Source organism: Marmota flaviventris, chromosome 12 (assembly GCF_047511675.1).
Source record: "Marmota flaviventris isolate mMarFla1 chromosome 12, mMarFla1.hap1, whole genome shotgun sequence".
Lineage (NCBI taxonomy): Eukaryota > Metazoa > Chordata > Mammalia > Rodentia > Sciuridae > Marmota > Marmota flaviventris.
In genome coordinates, this window is record NC_092509.1 from 36109004 (window position 1) to 36125192 (window position 16189).

The 16189-nt window shown below is 35.8% G+C and overlaps 1 protein-coding gene across 3 annotated transcripts in view; it reads right to left on the bottom strand.

Annotated features, from left to right (window-relative positions):
- Nucleotides 1–10773: 10773 nt before the first annotated feature.
- The window catches only part of Slc39a12 (solute carrier family 39 member 12), a 65374-nt gene continuing 59958 nt past the window's right edge, over nucleotides 10774–16189 (bottom strand). For all 3 annotated transcript variants that reach the window (XM_071619707.1, XM_071619706.1, XM_071619705.1), the window contains one exon: nucleotides 10774–10902. In XM_071619707.1, coding sequence (XP_071475808.1) covers nucleotides 10774–10902 — 129 coding nt within the window. The remainder of the gene's footprint in view (nucleotides 10903–16189) is intronic.

Sequence of the window (16189 nt, forward strand, 5' to 3'; positions counted from 1 at the left end):
AACCTGAGGCAAGAGAAGATGGATAATGCAACAGGAGAATCAGAAAGGCAACAATCATAGAGTCTTTATTCCATGTTAACCAACAAGGATGTTTTCCTGAAGATGACAAGATGAAAATACTTTGAATAGGGGAGTGATATGATCTGATTGTTTTTTAGATAGTTTATCCTAAGTTTTTATTAGCACTTCTGGGAAGTATGTGAATGGCTGAGAGTACAAAAATGAATGAGAGAGAGAGCATTTTTTTATGAAGGAGCTAAAAGTCTAGTGGAAAAGATAGAAAAGAGTTAACTTCGAAACTTTGGCTGAATGCTATGACAGTGACCTGGATATCTGAGAAAAGAACACCCACATATAGTTGGCAAATCCAAAACGGCTCCAAAAATAGTTGGGAAAGTGCTCCCCTTTCCTGAATTGTATGTAGTACAACGTTTGAGTCCTTGTGACAAAAATACATTGTCATTCTCCAAAATGCCTTTGTATACCCAGACTTGACGGGGCCTTGGAGGTTGTCTAGCTCCACATCTCTTTGTAATTTTTTCATTTTCTTTTTTTTATTGGTGTGTAATGGCGGGATGTGTTGTTACATATTTGTACATGCAAGATATAACAATATTGTTATATTGTTGGCCAGAATCATTTGCCAGAATTTCCACTTTCCCTCCCCCTCTTCCGGTCCCATTCCTCTATTCTACAGATCTCCCTTTGATTTTCATGAGATCCTCCAACATTTATTTTTTCCTCTCTAGCTTCCACAAAAGAGAGAAAAACATGACCCTTGACCTTTTGAGTCTGGCTTATTTTACTTAATGTAATGTGTCTCCATTTCCATTCATTTTCCTGCAAATGACATTTTACTGCAAACTCCATTGTGTATGTTTAATATTGATGGACACCTAGGCTGATTCTACACTTTGGCCATTGTGAATTGTGCTGTTATAAACATAGATATGCATGTATCACTATAGTATGATTTTGATTCTTTAGGATAAATAGGGGGATTACTGGGGATTGAATTCAGAGGCACCCAGCCACTGAGCCACATCCCCAGCCCTATTTTGTATTTTATTTAGAGACAAGGTCTCACTGAGTTGTTTAGTGCCTCGCTTGTGTGTGTGTGTGTGTTTGTGTGTGTGTAGTGGTGGTGATTGAACCCAGGACCTTGTGCATGTGAGGCAAGCATTCTACCACTGAGCTATATCCCCAGCTATATCCCCAGCCTCTGTGGTTTCATCAATACCATATTTTCTTGATCACTATAGCTTTTTTAAGACTTGAAATTGGGTAATTTCATTCCTCCAAATCTGTTCTTTTCCTTCAATGTTGATTGACTATTCTGGGTTTATTTTGCTTCCTGTGTGTACTTTAGGATCAGTTTGTTGATATACACTAAATAACTTGTTGAAATTTTTATTAGAATTACATTGAATTTATATATCCAAGTGGGAAGAACTGAAATCTTGGTAAGATTGGATTTTCCTTAGACATGGAACATCTCACTATTTACTTAGTTCTTTGGTATCTCTTATTGGTGCTTTGTTCTTTTCCTCAAAGAATCTTGTACATGTTTTTGTTCTTGTTGGTTTTGTTTGTTTTGACAGTTGTATAACTAAGAATTTCCATTTGTGGGGCATTAATGTAAATGGTATTGTGTGTTAAACTTCAAATTCCATGTTTATTGCTAACATATAGGAAAGCAATTAACTTTTATTAATTTTTTTGCTATAATTACTAATTCTAGACTACTTTTATCAATTTTTTTCAGATTTTCTATATAAAGGATGTCATCTGTACAAGGACAATTTTATTTCTTTCTTTCCAATCTGTATCTTTTATTTCATTCTCTTGTCTTATTTCATTAGCTAGGATTTCTAGTACAATGTTGAGAAAGAGTGTCAATAGGAGCATCTTTTCCTTGTTCAGATCTTACTGGGAAAGCTTTAATTTTGTCGCTATTTAAGGGTGGTTTTAGTTCTAGGCTTTTCATAGATGTTTATCAAGTGGGGAAAACGTCCCTCTATTTTGCTGAAGACTTTTAGTTTTAAACAGGAATGGGCATGGGATTTCATCAAATGCACTTTCTGCATATATTAATATGATCATATAATCTTAATTGATTTTCAACTGTTGAATCAGTCTTAATACTTGTGATAAATTCCATTTGGTAAGGACATATAATTTTTAAAATACATTGTTGGATTCAATTTGTTGACTTTTTTTTTTCTTTTTGAGATGGCATTCTGGACTCAAGTGCTTCTTTTGTCTCAGCCTCTTGAGCAGCTGTGACTACAGGCACACATCACTGTACCTATCTTGTTGAGGACTTTTGCATCTGTGTTCATGAGAGACATTGGTTTCTTATTGGAGTGATGCTGGGCTTACAAAATGAGTTAGGAATTATACTTTCTGCTTCTATCTTCTAGAAGAGATTATAAAGAATTGGGTTAATTTCCTCTGTGTTTGGTAGAACTCATCAATGAAGTGACCTAGGCATGATGTTTTCTGTTTTGCAAGGTTAAAAAACTGTGTTTTCATTTTGATTTGGTCAAAATATATTTAGTTTTACTGAGATTAGTTTCTTGGTCCATGTGTTATTTGGAAGTGTGTTGTTTAATCTCCAACTATTTTTGAGTTTTATAACTATTATTGGTTCCTAGTTTAATTTCATTGTAATCTGGGAGCAAACATGATTTCTACTCTTTTAAATTTGTTAAAGTGTGCTTTATAGCCCAGAATATGGTCTGATTTGGTGACTGTTCTTGTGAACTTGAGAAGAATGTGTACTCTTTTGTTCTTGGATGAAGTAGTCTATAGATGCCATTAGATCCAGGTGATTGATGATGTTCTTCATTTCAGCTATGTCCTTACTGATTTTCTGCCTGCTGTTTGTCAATTACTATCCATTTCTCTTTCCTATCTATGGATAGAAGGCAGTTAAAGTATTCAACATTAGAAATAGAATAATCTATTTTTTCCATGCATTTCTATTAGTTTTTGCTCCACATATTTTGCCACTTTGCTGTTATGCACATACATGTTAGGAATTATTACATTTGGTATAATTGACTCATGTAGAATTATGTAATGCTTTTCTGTTTCCTTGATAGATTTGTTTTTGCTGCAGTGTGCTTTGTCTGAAACTAATATAGTCACTCTGAATATCTTTCCCCATCTCTTTGTTTTAATTTATTGAAATAAAATATGGGCAATGTAAAATTAACCATTTTAACCACTTTAAAGTATTTGGTTCACTGTGGTAAGTAAATTCACATTGTTGTGCAACCATCAACACTATTCATCTTCAGAACTTTATGATCTCAGTCTGAAACTCTGTATCCTTTAAATAACAACTTCTCATGCCTCCTTTCTGGGACACCTAACAACTACCATTTTATTTTATGTCTCTGTGAATTTGACTCTTCTAGGTACCTCATATATGTGAAATACAATATTTGTCCTTATGTGTCTAGTTTCACGTAGCATAATAGCTTTAAGATTCTTTCATGTTGTAGAATGTATCAGAATTCCACTTCTTTTTAAGGATGGATAATATTATATCATATGTTCATATCATATTTTGTTTATCCATTCATCCATTGATGAAAATTTGGGTTCTTTATACCTTTCAGCTAAGTAAGGCAAATACATGGCTCAGAATAGTAAGAGTACAAATATCTGTTTGAGTCTTTGACTTCAATAGTTTGGGACATATACCCAGGAGTGTCATCATCCCTTTAATTTAGTGCATCTGTGTCTTTAAAGTAGGTGTCTTATAGAAAATATGTAATTGGGTTTTAGTCTTATAATCCATCTGCCAATCCCTTTTAACTGGTGTATTTATACCATTAGCATTGGAAGTGGTTATTAGTATACTTGTTACTGCTTTGTGTTCATTGTGCTTTTTGGCTTTTGGGGGTTTTTCTTATTTGTTTGGGATTTGTTGTTGTTGTTGTTTTGGTTTAGTTTGCTTCTTTTGGTCTTCCATTCATTTTTTTGCATTCTTTATTTAAATTTAATATTTTGTATGCTTCCATTATTTTTTCTTGCATTTTGTCCACTTTTTACATTATCATATCAATTACACTTCATTTTTTAAAGTTTTTTTGTGGTAATCCTTGATTTAAAACTAATCCCAGTTCTCTTCCAAATGACACCGTCATTTACCACGTAGTGCAATATCTTAATAGAATATTCCTCATGTTTCTTCCCATTTATTATAAACTATTGTCACTCCAATTACCTGCTAGCTAAGAATCCATCAAATAATCAAATATATTCTTTACTTTTTTGGGGGGATTTATAGCATTTTCTTTTGATTCTTTCTTAAGGTGTTTGTCTTTTTACTTGCATTACTCAACTATTCTTGCATGTTGTCCACTTTTTACATTATTATATTTATCAAAGTTATTATAAATCCTTGGTCTGATAATTCCAGTATTTCTGTCATAAATAATACTGCCATATCGAATACTTGCCATACATAATAACTTCGATGGTTACTCTGTCTCTTCTATCTTGTTTTTTATTATTTATTTATTTGCAGTGTAATGGATCAAACAGGACAAATGCTCTACCACTGAGTTACATACTAACTTATTTTTTGTCTTTTAGTCTGCCTTGTAATTTTGTATTGAAAGTCAATATGATATGCTGGATTAAAAAAAGCAAGATAAATAGTCCTTTAGTGTGACATTTTTATGTTTATCTGGTTGATATTAGGTTTTGTTTACTCTTTGCAGTAGCTATTGTTCTCAGAGGCTAAAAATTTCCTATTTTTTTTTTTTGTCTGCATGGCATCTTTGGAGTTCCCGAGGGACCTCTTTTAAGCTAATACGCAAGATGTGTAGTTGTTTTGGTTGCAGGTTGCATTTCCTTGTTATTGTACAAGAGCTGTATTGATAATGTTTGTAAAGTGTGGGAAAAGGAAGTACTCTATAATTCTATGATTAGAGTTCAGTCTTTTAGTGAGACTGGGACCCTGGGCTGTGACTTTCACAAATGATTCTCCATTTTATTCATTTTTTTCCATCTTAGATGCCATGGAAAGGTTTGGGATGGCTGGAGTTGGTATTTTCTTTCTCCCAGGTAGTTGTTTAGAAAATTCCAGTTGAAAAGAATCTGAGAAAATTGTTTCTCTGCAGGGCAAGCCTTGTTAAGAATAGAGTGCTCTGGCCCAGTTCACAATGGCCACTTTTCCCTCTCCTCTCAGACACACCAAAGGATTTTGCTCTGCTCTTCATTGTGAGGACCTGTCATGCAAGTGCCTACCCTGCCTTGAGACCAGTATTCCCCTTTAGAAAGTACTCATTATTGCATGTTTTAATGTATAGTCTTCCAGAAACTTTTCAGTAAGAATAATACATGTAATATATAAGATATAGACTATATATTCATAAACTGGAATTATATGCTCAGTTGACAATTATATTTTTATTCAGTGAGCCATAGACATCATCTGTAGCAATAAATGTTTGAAATATCAATTTATAATGCAGAATTTCATTCTTCTAAGCAGTGTTAGTAGAGATCCCTTGTAGATGTCTATGGGAAAAGAAGGGAAGGCCAACAGAAGAGTAGGGTTCTGGTTTCTTTTCATCAATTTTAGTAGCATCTGTGGATATCTTATACAAAATTCCTTTAACAAAGAAAAAAGGAAATAAAAGGTTTTGCTTAAAATATAGGCCTATGTGTTTAAAGCTGGTCTTCTACAGCATCTCACTGGTTGAAAGATATTTATTTTAAAGGATTACTTTTGAGGTTTGCTTAATGCTAATATCCATTGTTTAAGTTGCTTCCAATATTATTGTCATGTTTTCAAAGCTTCATTCTATTTTACAGACATAATTACACATCTCCTTGATTTACGTCATCCACAAAATTACAAATCATGTTTTCCATGTCTTCATCCTGTTTGTCTAGAAGATTGTTGAACAAATGAACCTAAAGAGGGAGGGACCATTAGTGACACTTTTCAGCTTTAAAGTCAGTTCTTAGCCCAGGTTTTAAAAATATAATTCTTCAAATGTTTATGCTTATGGGAACCCCAAGACTTTAATGTTTGGGGGATATTCTTCTATAGAGACTGTGAGTTTCCTAAGGCTGACATAATACATAATTCCATTGGGTGGCTTTAAACAATAGAAATATTCTCTCACAATTCTGGAGACTCGAAGTTCCAAATCGAGGCATCATTAGGACCTCTGTGGGTTCTAGGGAAGGATCCTGTCTTCTTCATCCTAGCTTCTGGTAGTTGCTCACAATCCTTGGCATTCCTTGGTTTATAGCCACAGCCCTCCAGCACTTCTGCCTGTCTTCATGCCATCTTCCCTCTGTGGGTGGATCTTATTAGGACACCACCTAAATACAGCATGACCTCATCCTAACTTCATTACAGTGGCAATGACCTTATTTCTAAATAAGATCCCATTCAAAGGTTCAGGCTTGAGATGAACATTGGGAGAACACCATTTGAACCATGGCTACTGCAATACTATATACTATACTAGAGACTTCTATAAGAGCAACAGACTCTACCCTAAGTGATGTGCTGCCTGATATGCAGTGGAGGATACAAGCAACACCACTTCCTTTGGAGGGAGAGTCCTTATAGAGAACCACAGGCCAAATTCTCAGTGAGATCATAAGGGATCATCAAACCTAATCTCTCTCAGAGGAGGAAATGCAGGTCTGAAGACACAATTAGTGGTAAATCCATGGCGAGTTGGTCTGAGCACTTTCTTTATCATTTCTCAAAATGAACAATTAGAAAACCAAGAAGGAAGTGGGATGCAGGGGTGGGAGTACAAACCGGAAAGATGTGCAAATACGTTTCACAGGCCATTCAAAGAAGCAGTGGTGTGTGAGGCCAGCTCTCTGGGTTGAGGAACATCCCTGGCATCTCACATTTTCTCCTAAATTTCAGTTGGATTTTGAGGGGTGCATGACAACATGGGGCTTATCCCCTCAGGCTGAGAGACACTCCTTTGGACACATGCAACCTCTCTGTCCTAGTGCTCTTCCCCAAAGAACAGGCTACATCAGCCTTATTTAAACAAGCCAGGCCTCAAGCAGGCACATGCCATTTCCCCTCCTGGTGCTAAAATCTTTCCAGGGCTGGTTTCATTCCCTCAGCAAGGTACATTGGTAACAGGGGGAAATCAGTTGAACTACGTTTTGATTTCCCTGAGATGAAATCGAGTTGTGACAATAACTATGACCTCAGGAAGGTTCCTCTCTGTCAGGTTCCATTATTCAACCTCAAAAGTGTAACTGGCATGAAACATAATAAGTTTTCACTTGCTATAAGAGACAAACAGTAAGAGAGAGGGGCTCACACCGTGTTGCATTATGCCACAAAGACAAAGCCTGCCTGGGGAGGGGGACAGAGTGCAGCAAATCAGAGGGGGGCCATCTCTCCTGCTCTGGAAGTGAGTCAAGGTGAAAATGGTATAGACAGCTTCTTTGAAGGGCTGGAAGAAGCTGGTGTGGGGGCTTATAGAAGATTACGGAAACATTAAAAAAAAAGTTTGATCTCCCTTTATCACCAAGAAAAGACATTTTCTTTACCAAAGGAACAATACTGAAGGGTAAACTGTGAAACTGTGTTGTAAGGAGGGACCAGGAGCTACTATGGTGGTGGTGGTGGTGATGATGATGATGATGATGGTGGTGGTGGTGGTGGTGGTGGCGGCGGCTTAATACTTATTGAGCCATTAGTATTTTCCAGGTATTATGCTAAGCGCTTCATGGGTAGTCCCGTATTGATGTCACCACAACCCTATGATGTAGGGTCTCTTCTTAGCCCTAATTTGTGGAAAGTAAATGCGATCTTCCCAGAAATATATCTGGGCTTTGAACTTGGATTTCCATTTAGAGCCTGAATTCTTAGTGACCACATAAGAGGTCAAATGATTAGACCAGCCTATCCAAGTGATTGAGTGATCCCCCCCTTATTTCCAGTTTAGAAGTGCAAAAGGAGTTGTAAATGTGCAGAATCCAGAGAAGGGTGTCTCTGAAGGGCAGGCATAGTCTCACCTATATATCTGGTTCTGAAGGGGGTCAGGGCCAGAAGGGCCACAATTCATGGGGACAGTCATGGAAGACTCTGGTGCTAATCAGAACACAGTAGTGGTAACATTTTTTTTTTTTAGGCTCTGCTCTGCATCACAGTATATGGGCCAATTTCCCTCTCCCTAAAGATGGCCCTGTCAGTGGATGATGGATGTTCAAATAAGATTTCTGCATAATTTGCTCTTTGATTTTTCTCCAGGAGCATTTCTAGTTCAGTGATGAAAAAATAAATCAATCACCAAGTAAAAATACAGTGGAATCCTAAATTTAGGTCTAGGAAATAGAAACAGTGTTACATTATTGAAAAGTCTGGTTTCAAGGAAAATGCCATCTACCTCAAAGATCAATGGTTAACACATAACTTATATTGCCAAAAAGAATTACAATCTTCACCATCTCAGATTTGGACTCTGTTAATATTTAAAAAGGTACACAATTGGCATCATATTTTTATCATTACCACTCAATTTTGAGGAATAGAGATTTTCAAGCAATTTTATCTTAGGTTGTGGTTTGCTTTCTGGAACTCAGTGTGGATTAGGAAAAAAAAAATAAACAGCATTAAGTTCAAGAGGAGAAATGGGGATGCTAGAAAGCCACCCTTAGAAGCCACTATGTCACACTTTCCTTAGGTTTACCGCTGAGTGACCCCCGTCTCTACTGAGGATCAGGGAATACTGGTTATAAGGTTACAAGATACTGAGTATGACTCTCTAACATATATACCCCTTCTGACAGTCGGCTCCCTTCAAGTTCCTCGCCTCACCAGTGTCAAAAGTCTAATTTAAAGGTTATAGAGGGAGCAGCTCATTCTAAAAATTTTAATTTAGCCAGTTCCAGACTACTCTAAACTTGAACTGGAGGAAAAAAAGACATCCATCAGAGCTGTTCTAATTAAGTGGGTATAAATGAAGACTTCATGTCAAAATCAGGACCTGGGCATAGAAACCCAAACAGATGGCACCAGGAATGAAGCGTGATGCCTCCACATTGTGTTGACCTATACGAGGGTATGTTCTATTCAGTTACAATGTATCCTTTTAACAAAAGAAGGGCAAAACTCTGTCAAATCTGCTTCCCTTTCAGGGTAAATGTGACTCAAAGTACTGTCTGTACTTTGAGTCCCAGGAACTCCCAGAACTGATCTGATGCTACGAGCCAAAGGGATGAAGAGAAGCGAGTTTCAGGAACTCATGTCTAGCATGAGGTTTTCAGAAGTGTTAACCTCCTTACTCAAAAGCACATAGCTTCTGAGCAGCAGAGTGTGTACCTGTTCTTTCTTGGAACCAAGTCTTCCTGACTCCTGTCATACCAGTGGTGCTTAGACTCATACTCTATCTGGCGGCATCAACACCACCCAGAAGTTGTTCAAAATCGAGTTCTCAGGCTCCACTCCAGACCTACAGAATCAGAAACTCCAGGGATGAATGAAGCCAGTCATCTGTTTCCTACCGAGGAGTCTTCTAGTTGATCCTGCTATGCACCCAAATTTGAGAACTATTGCAGTATTTAATGATGCTTCTTTAAAAACAAACTCTAAAGACAACTGGGAAAGAAGCCCACTTCCTTTTGAAATCAAAGAAAAGTGGTTGAAAAAGATTGTGTTTTTTGGAGGGGGGGCATGGCAAAGAATATCTACTCATTGGTGAGTAAGAGGTAGGAGAGACATATGACTGAGTACCATGAGTCATTTTTGGCAGTAAAACAGGCTTTTTTTTCCCTTGTCAAGATAATACTTAAAAAAAAAAAACAGGAAAAATATTAGGCATTCATGTTCCAAGAAAAAAACATGACTAAAGCCAGGGTTATTTTCTATTTTAATAATTTTTCTAGGTTATCAGTAATGTTGCTTATTCATTTCATAAGCTTACCTACTGCAATCCTATTTAGGATTCTGTGTTTCCTCAGAATGAATATAAAACATATCTTACTTGTCAGGAAGATTATTTCCATAAATATTACCTGTTACACAATCTGTGAGCATTTAGGCATTAATCTATGGCCTGGACTCAACCTTTGTTATTTGAAAAATGTTCAAACTTCATCTTTGGTTTCCAGTTCTACCAGCCTGGAGCAGATATCCTTTGGTGACTTTAGAAGAAGAATGCTGACATATTATCCTTTGGGTTTCCCAAGTTCATGAGCACTCTTTAGCCAGTGAGTTATGCCTCCAGGTGAACTATACCATATCAGCGCGGTAAGGGGGGACTTCACACCTGACATCCAATAATAGAAGGTCATACAAATCACCATGTTAAAACTAGACTTTATTTTGTTTCTTTGTTAGTTTGCTTTTGATTTAAAAATATCACAGGGAAAAAAAAAAGTGTAAAGCTGACATCAGAAAGGTCACAGTTGATTTTATCCCAACAGGCATCTGTACTTCAAACACTATGAGCAAATATTCTTCTGCAGAGAAACAATATTTTTTAAGTTTACTAGAATTAATTAAATTTTACTAATGGCTAAAAAAAACTAATAAGATTAATCGCAGCGTTGGAAAGAAAAACAAAAATTTCAGTCTGACCTTTAGATATTTCCAGAACCAAAATTGCATTTAAAAATTAGCAGGTTAATGAACTCCAAGGCACAGTCTTCACTTGAGATAAGAAATGCATAATTTACTCATCACTATAGAATACAAGAAAAGAAATGAAATGAAACCATGTGACTTCATTTTTGAAGGATTTTGAGAAACTTAATTTATATTTTAATGTTTTGTTCATATATAGCCAAGAGTAAGAGAGAAAGCCAACCTAAGATCAATCCAACGTTCTGCAGGAGAAACATCATCCAGGGTCGTCGTGATTGAACATGAGTCATTTCAGGAAGCTAAAAAAAGAATGAAAAAAACAGAATAAAATCCAGATATATTCAACTGCTGGGAAAAGCTTGGTGGGAAAACATGAGAGACTCTGTTATTCAGAACTTAATAACCTTTAAAATTCCCCAAACAGTTACCAAATGCTTAATACCTATTCTTACCACGAGTTTGAAATGTAAGCTAAAATAAGCCACGTGATTATGGTTCTAAAGGTCCTATTGGCACAAGTCTTAAAATGATATCGTTAACAGCTGAAGCCTAATTCCTCTCACTTTTGCTTTCAGAAACTATTTAAATGTGAAAGAGATAAAACTTGAAAGGTACTACTTTTGACTATTCTGTTAGGTATATGGTTGCTGCAAAGCATCTGTAATTTTTTTTCTATTCAAAGAGATGATCAAGGCCTTCATGACCTTTAGAACAGTAAAGCCCTCATTTCCTAGGTCTATATTTTATTCTCAGAGAGACAAATGGAGATGATTTCACATTTGTCAAATGCCATAATATCATGTAAAGGGAAATGTTCACTCAAGCACCTGTGTGAAGTGCTCCAATGTGTTTTCGAAGCCTATTAGTTATCCCTCATCCTGAGAAGGTCAGAGTGAGTACATCTCTTTCACACAGAGACATTTCTATTGTAGGACAGGTGAGGTCAACATTGACTGCAGATTTAACTCAATCTGGGTGTGATTGACATTCTGGCCCTGATAATTCCTTGTCGTGAGACCTTACCTGTCCACTTAGGATGTTTAGCCATATCCCTGGCTTCTACTAGATATTGATTGCACCTCTACCCAGGGTCATAACAATCCAATTTATCTCCTGACCTTTTCAAATCTCACCTAGGGGATAAAAATCTCCTGCAGTAGTGAACTACTAGATTATTTTACATCAAATAAAAGATGAACAGATAATGTATTCAAAGGCTTTAGATTTATGGCAATGGAGAACAGGCAGATACATTTTCAAATATGTGTGGAGGAGCATCCTAAAATTTCTATCTGGGTATGCTTGAGATGGATGTTTCTTCTTTTTAGAAGATAATTGACTGGGATAAGGATTTGGATTATTGTAACCTGTTATCTTGCATTCCAGCATTTAGCAGTGGACTAAAAAGACAAAATAGCCTATAATTCCAGCAGCTCGGGAGGCTGAGGCAGGAGGATCTCAAGTTCAAAGTCAGCCTCAGCAAAAGCAAGGTGCTAAGCAACTTACTGAGACCCTGTTTCTAAATGAAATACAAAATAGGGCTGTGGATGTGGCTCAGTGGCCAAGTGCCTCTGAGTTCAATCCCCAATACCACCTTACTCCAATAATTAAATAAATTTGAAAATTTGAAAGGCCAAAATAGGATCCAGATCTGCCTTCCAGGATGATTGGCCTTAAACACATGGCATGCCCTTGGTGTCTTTTTTTTTTTTTAATTTTTATTGTTGGTTGTTCAAAACATTACATAGTTCTTGATATATCATATTTCACACTTTGATTCAAGTGGGTTATGAACTCCCATTTTTACCCCGTATACAGATTGCAGAATCACATCAGTTACACATCCATTGATTTACATATTGCCTTACTAGTGTCTGTTGTATTCTGCTGCCTTTCCTATCCTCTACGATCCCCCCTCCCCTCCCCTCCCCTCCCCTCTTCTTTCTCTACCGTCATTCATTTCTCCCCCTTGTATTATTTTTTTGGTGTCTTTATTCCATGTTTAAACATGTTACTTTAGAGAAGTCGTGTATGATCCATAAATTACTATAAATTCAAAAGGACATTTTGAAAAATATATAGACTATGGATAATACATAATTGTATGCTTCCCAATTTTGTAGTCAAGTACCTTAGTAAAAGAAAGCTAAAGCATTTACTTTTATTTTACATTTTACATATCATATGGATTTATAATTATATTTAATATTTAAATTTGGTATAACATAACAAGTTGCTCATACAGTTCACAATGGGTTTATGATAAACTTCCCATTTATTCTTAGTGAATGATACCTACTATTCTTTTAATAGGACTGTTTTTGTTTCTAACATCTGGATATAAATCTAATCCACATTGGCAGAGCAGCATTCTAGAATTCTTTATTAAGGTTTATATGTGTAGGGAAGGAAGAATATTTGTTCTCAAAAGACCCTTGAAGCATTAGCAAGATGTACTGAAATTTTCTAATATTTGATTCTCAAGTTTTAAGCAATTTTTAATAGTTAACTTCAGAGTCAGGTGACATGGTCAATGAGTTTTCTAATCTGTATCTTAGACTTTCTCAGTGAGACACAATTATACTGATTGTGGTCACTTAATGGCTTAAACTTGGATTAACCTTACTTCCAAATACTGGGATAAGACATTGCATACTTTCTTTTCCTTCTTATTTTTCACACAAGATAATTAATGATCACTTACATGATGTGGCTGAATTAATAGCAAGCCCTTCCTTACTGTACCTGCTGCTGTTCTCCTTTCATAAATAGGAGAAGTGGTTTCTGGAAAGATTTTCTTGGCAAAGACTTATAAAATATATGGGCCACTGATTAAACCATCAGAATTGTTTTGAGTAGATTATCATGGAGGAAAATATTTCAGATAATATAGAATGATTTAACCAGAATGATTCTATTTCAATAGATTAGAACTGAGATTAATTTTCAAATCACCAATGTTTTTATGAACCCACACTTTAGAAAGCTTATTTTCATTTCCATCTTTTCCTCAAATTTCTAATCAGGGTCTTCGGGGAGAAGTTGATCCTTGACGAGGGTAGAGTTAAAACCCCCAAAGTTTTAGATAAATAAAACCACAGAGTCAGCATTAGTATCTTGGAATTTATAGCAAAATCTCAAACAGTTACTGTTCTAACTAAATCTGAGTGCCAAAATTTTTTTTAAAAAACATATGAGTCACAATGTGTCTTATTGTTCTCACTGGCATGTACATCTGCTTCTTACCTGCAGTGTCTGACAAATGTGAGAATTAAATACATCTGTTTATGAGAGTCAGCGACCCAACCCCAAGGAGAAAATCATTAATCCTTCATTCTGAGTATGTCGATGGCATCATCCATAAGGAGATGACAGGAGCCCTCATAGCTCCAAGATAACATTCCTATGGAGGATCGTGCCTGGTGGAGCTGTGCAGCAGGCTCTGCCTTCTTCTTAAGATAACTAGCTCTAGGGTAACTTGCCATCCATTCTGGTGTGCCTTCTAGAAGCATGTCTTTCCCTGGAGGTTTTTCAGAACAACCTAGCTATAGATATAAAACCTTATATAGTGCTTATTGGATTTTCTTTTCATTTACAATCATTTGTCATGTTCTTTCTTATATCTGCTCCTGCTCTTTACCCCTTATTGTCCTGCAAGAGAGGAAATTATTAACTCCTTTGAGTTATGTAGAAGCATTGGCTCAGGGGAAGATAAAAGACTCACCCCACCATCACCAAGATGTGACATCAGAACTAGAACAAAAAGCCAGGTTAGCTTACAGTGGTGGACCCAAAGTGTCCAGGTCTCTATCTGAAATTCATGCTTATCTATTTTGCCAGAACCTTTATAATTATAAAAAGAATAGAAATTTCCAAGGCTAAAATGTCCAGTAAGGCACAAAGCCATTACTGCATATGATGAAAATATATAATATACAGATATCGTGCTCTCTTTGTTATAAAAGGCATTACAATGTAAGTCTGTATTTTAAAGACAGACAATGCACATTTGAAAAGGGACATTAAAAACAGCCTAAATTTGTTATCCTGTTGATATGGACATTAAAAAAGAGTTGAAGGAGATTCTCATCCCGAAATAGAAGTTTTAATTTTAATTTTAATTTGGGTGGCCTATCTAAACTGCCCATGTTACATATAAATTGGTTTTGTTAGAAAACTCGACTAAACCTGCTTTTGAGATAATACTTGGTTCTTTTTAGCATGATAATATATGTACATATGAATCATAATATCTTTTGCATACATACTGAAACACCAGAAAGTATTATAGAAAGTCTTTCCAAAGAAAACAAACACAAAATGCCAAAGTTCAAGCCATATCTGATTACAACTTTTCAGCGCCTCTGAAGTTACCCATATTTTTTCATTTTAGTCACTAAAATTTGAAGGAAAAAAAAAAGGTTCATAGCAATTTTCAAAAGCAAATATTTGGGTTTTTTTTTAATTCTGTTTTTAAAATTCCTGATAAGAATTCAAGTGCTGACGCTTTACCCCTGGCTTTCAGTGAGAAAGGGGACTTTAATTCCAAGAAAGTTTAATCCTGTTTGGACCAATTTTACAGACCTTGATTTATATTGTAGGAATAAAAAAGTAAGATGATGGATAGAGTATATTGTCACAGAAGGGACAAAAAAAGAATTTTAACAAAAGAGCTTTGCCCAAAGATAGTGCTAAGAGAAATTCTTTCAGGAATTTGGAAACCTTGAAACAGAAAAGCAGCTTGCTTTTTTACCAACATGTTTAGCAAGATTTCTAACTCAATGCACTGAATGTAAAGACTTGACTCTCAAGGAGTGGTAATTTTCTGGAAAAGAAAAAAATTGCCTAAAAAGCAGCTCTTTAGTTTGTCATTATTAATTCTTTTTTCAATTTTAAATCAAGGTATGTGTGTGAGTGTGTGTGTGTGTGTGTGTGTGTGTGTATAGATATATATTCCTTAAGATCCACACTAACTGTAACTTATCACAGATAATGTTCCCTTCAAATTCTAATTGACTTATTGTTATGGTTAACCATTATGTGGGATTTCTGAATATTTCTGAAAATTATATTAAGTAGATGTTTTGAGCTTTTAGTCTCCATAATTGTATTCCTAGTCAAGTCAAAGCTTTAAAATAAATGCTTATAGAGAAAACTGGGGAAACATATCAGGAAGAGAATATAGATGAATACCAATCAGGTACTATGTAATAATTACATATTAGGAAGGACCTGTCACAAAGAAGGATTATGTATAGAACAACTTCTGGATCTAATACTGGGTCTCTTGTACACCTGAATCTTGCACCAAGTAAAGCCTTCTCTGTTTCCATCTATAATTTGAAAATGGTTTCTTACTGGTGTCATTAAAGACCCTTCATTGAACCCTTCAGTGTTTACTTTCATTGGTGATACATAAATGTACATATTGAAGGAGAAAGATAAGCACCAGGGCTTCTAAAATAGGCAAAGATGTCAAAGACCTTTTATCATTAAAAATGCACAATTCCAGTACAGAAATTCAATATTCATCTGTTGAAACTCTTGGTATTGCCTCTTATGAAGGTAAAATTTTATGTCAACATT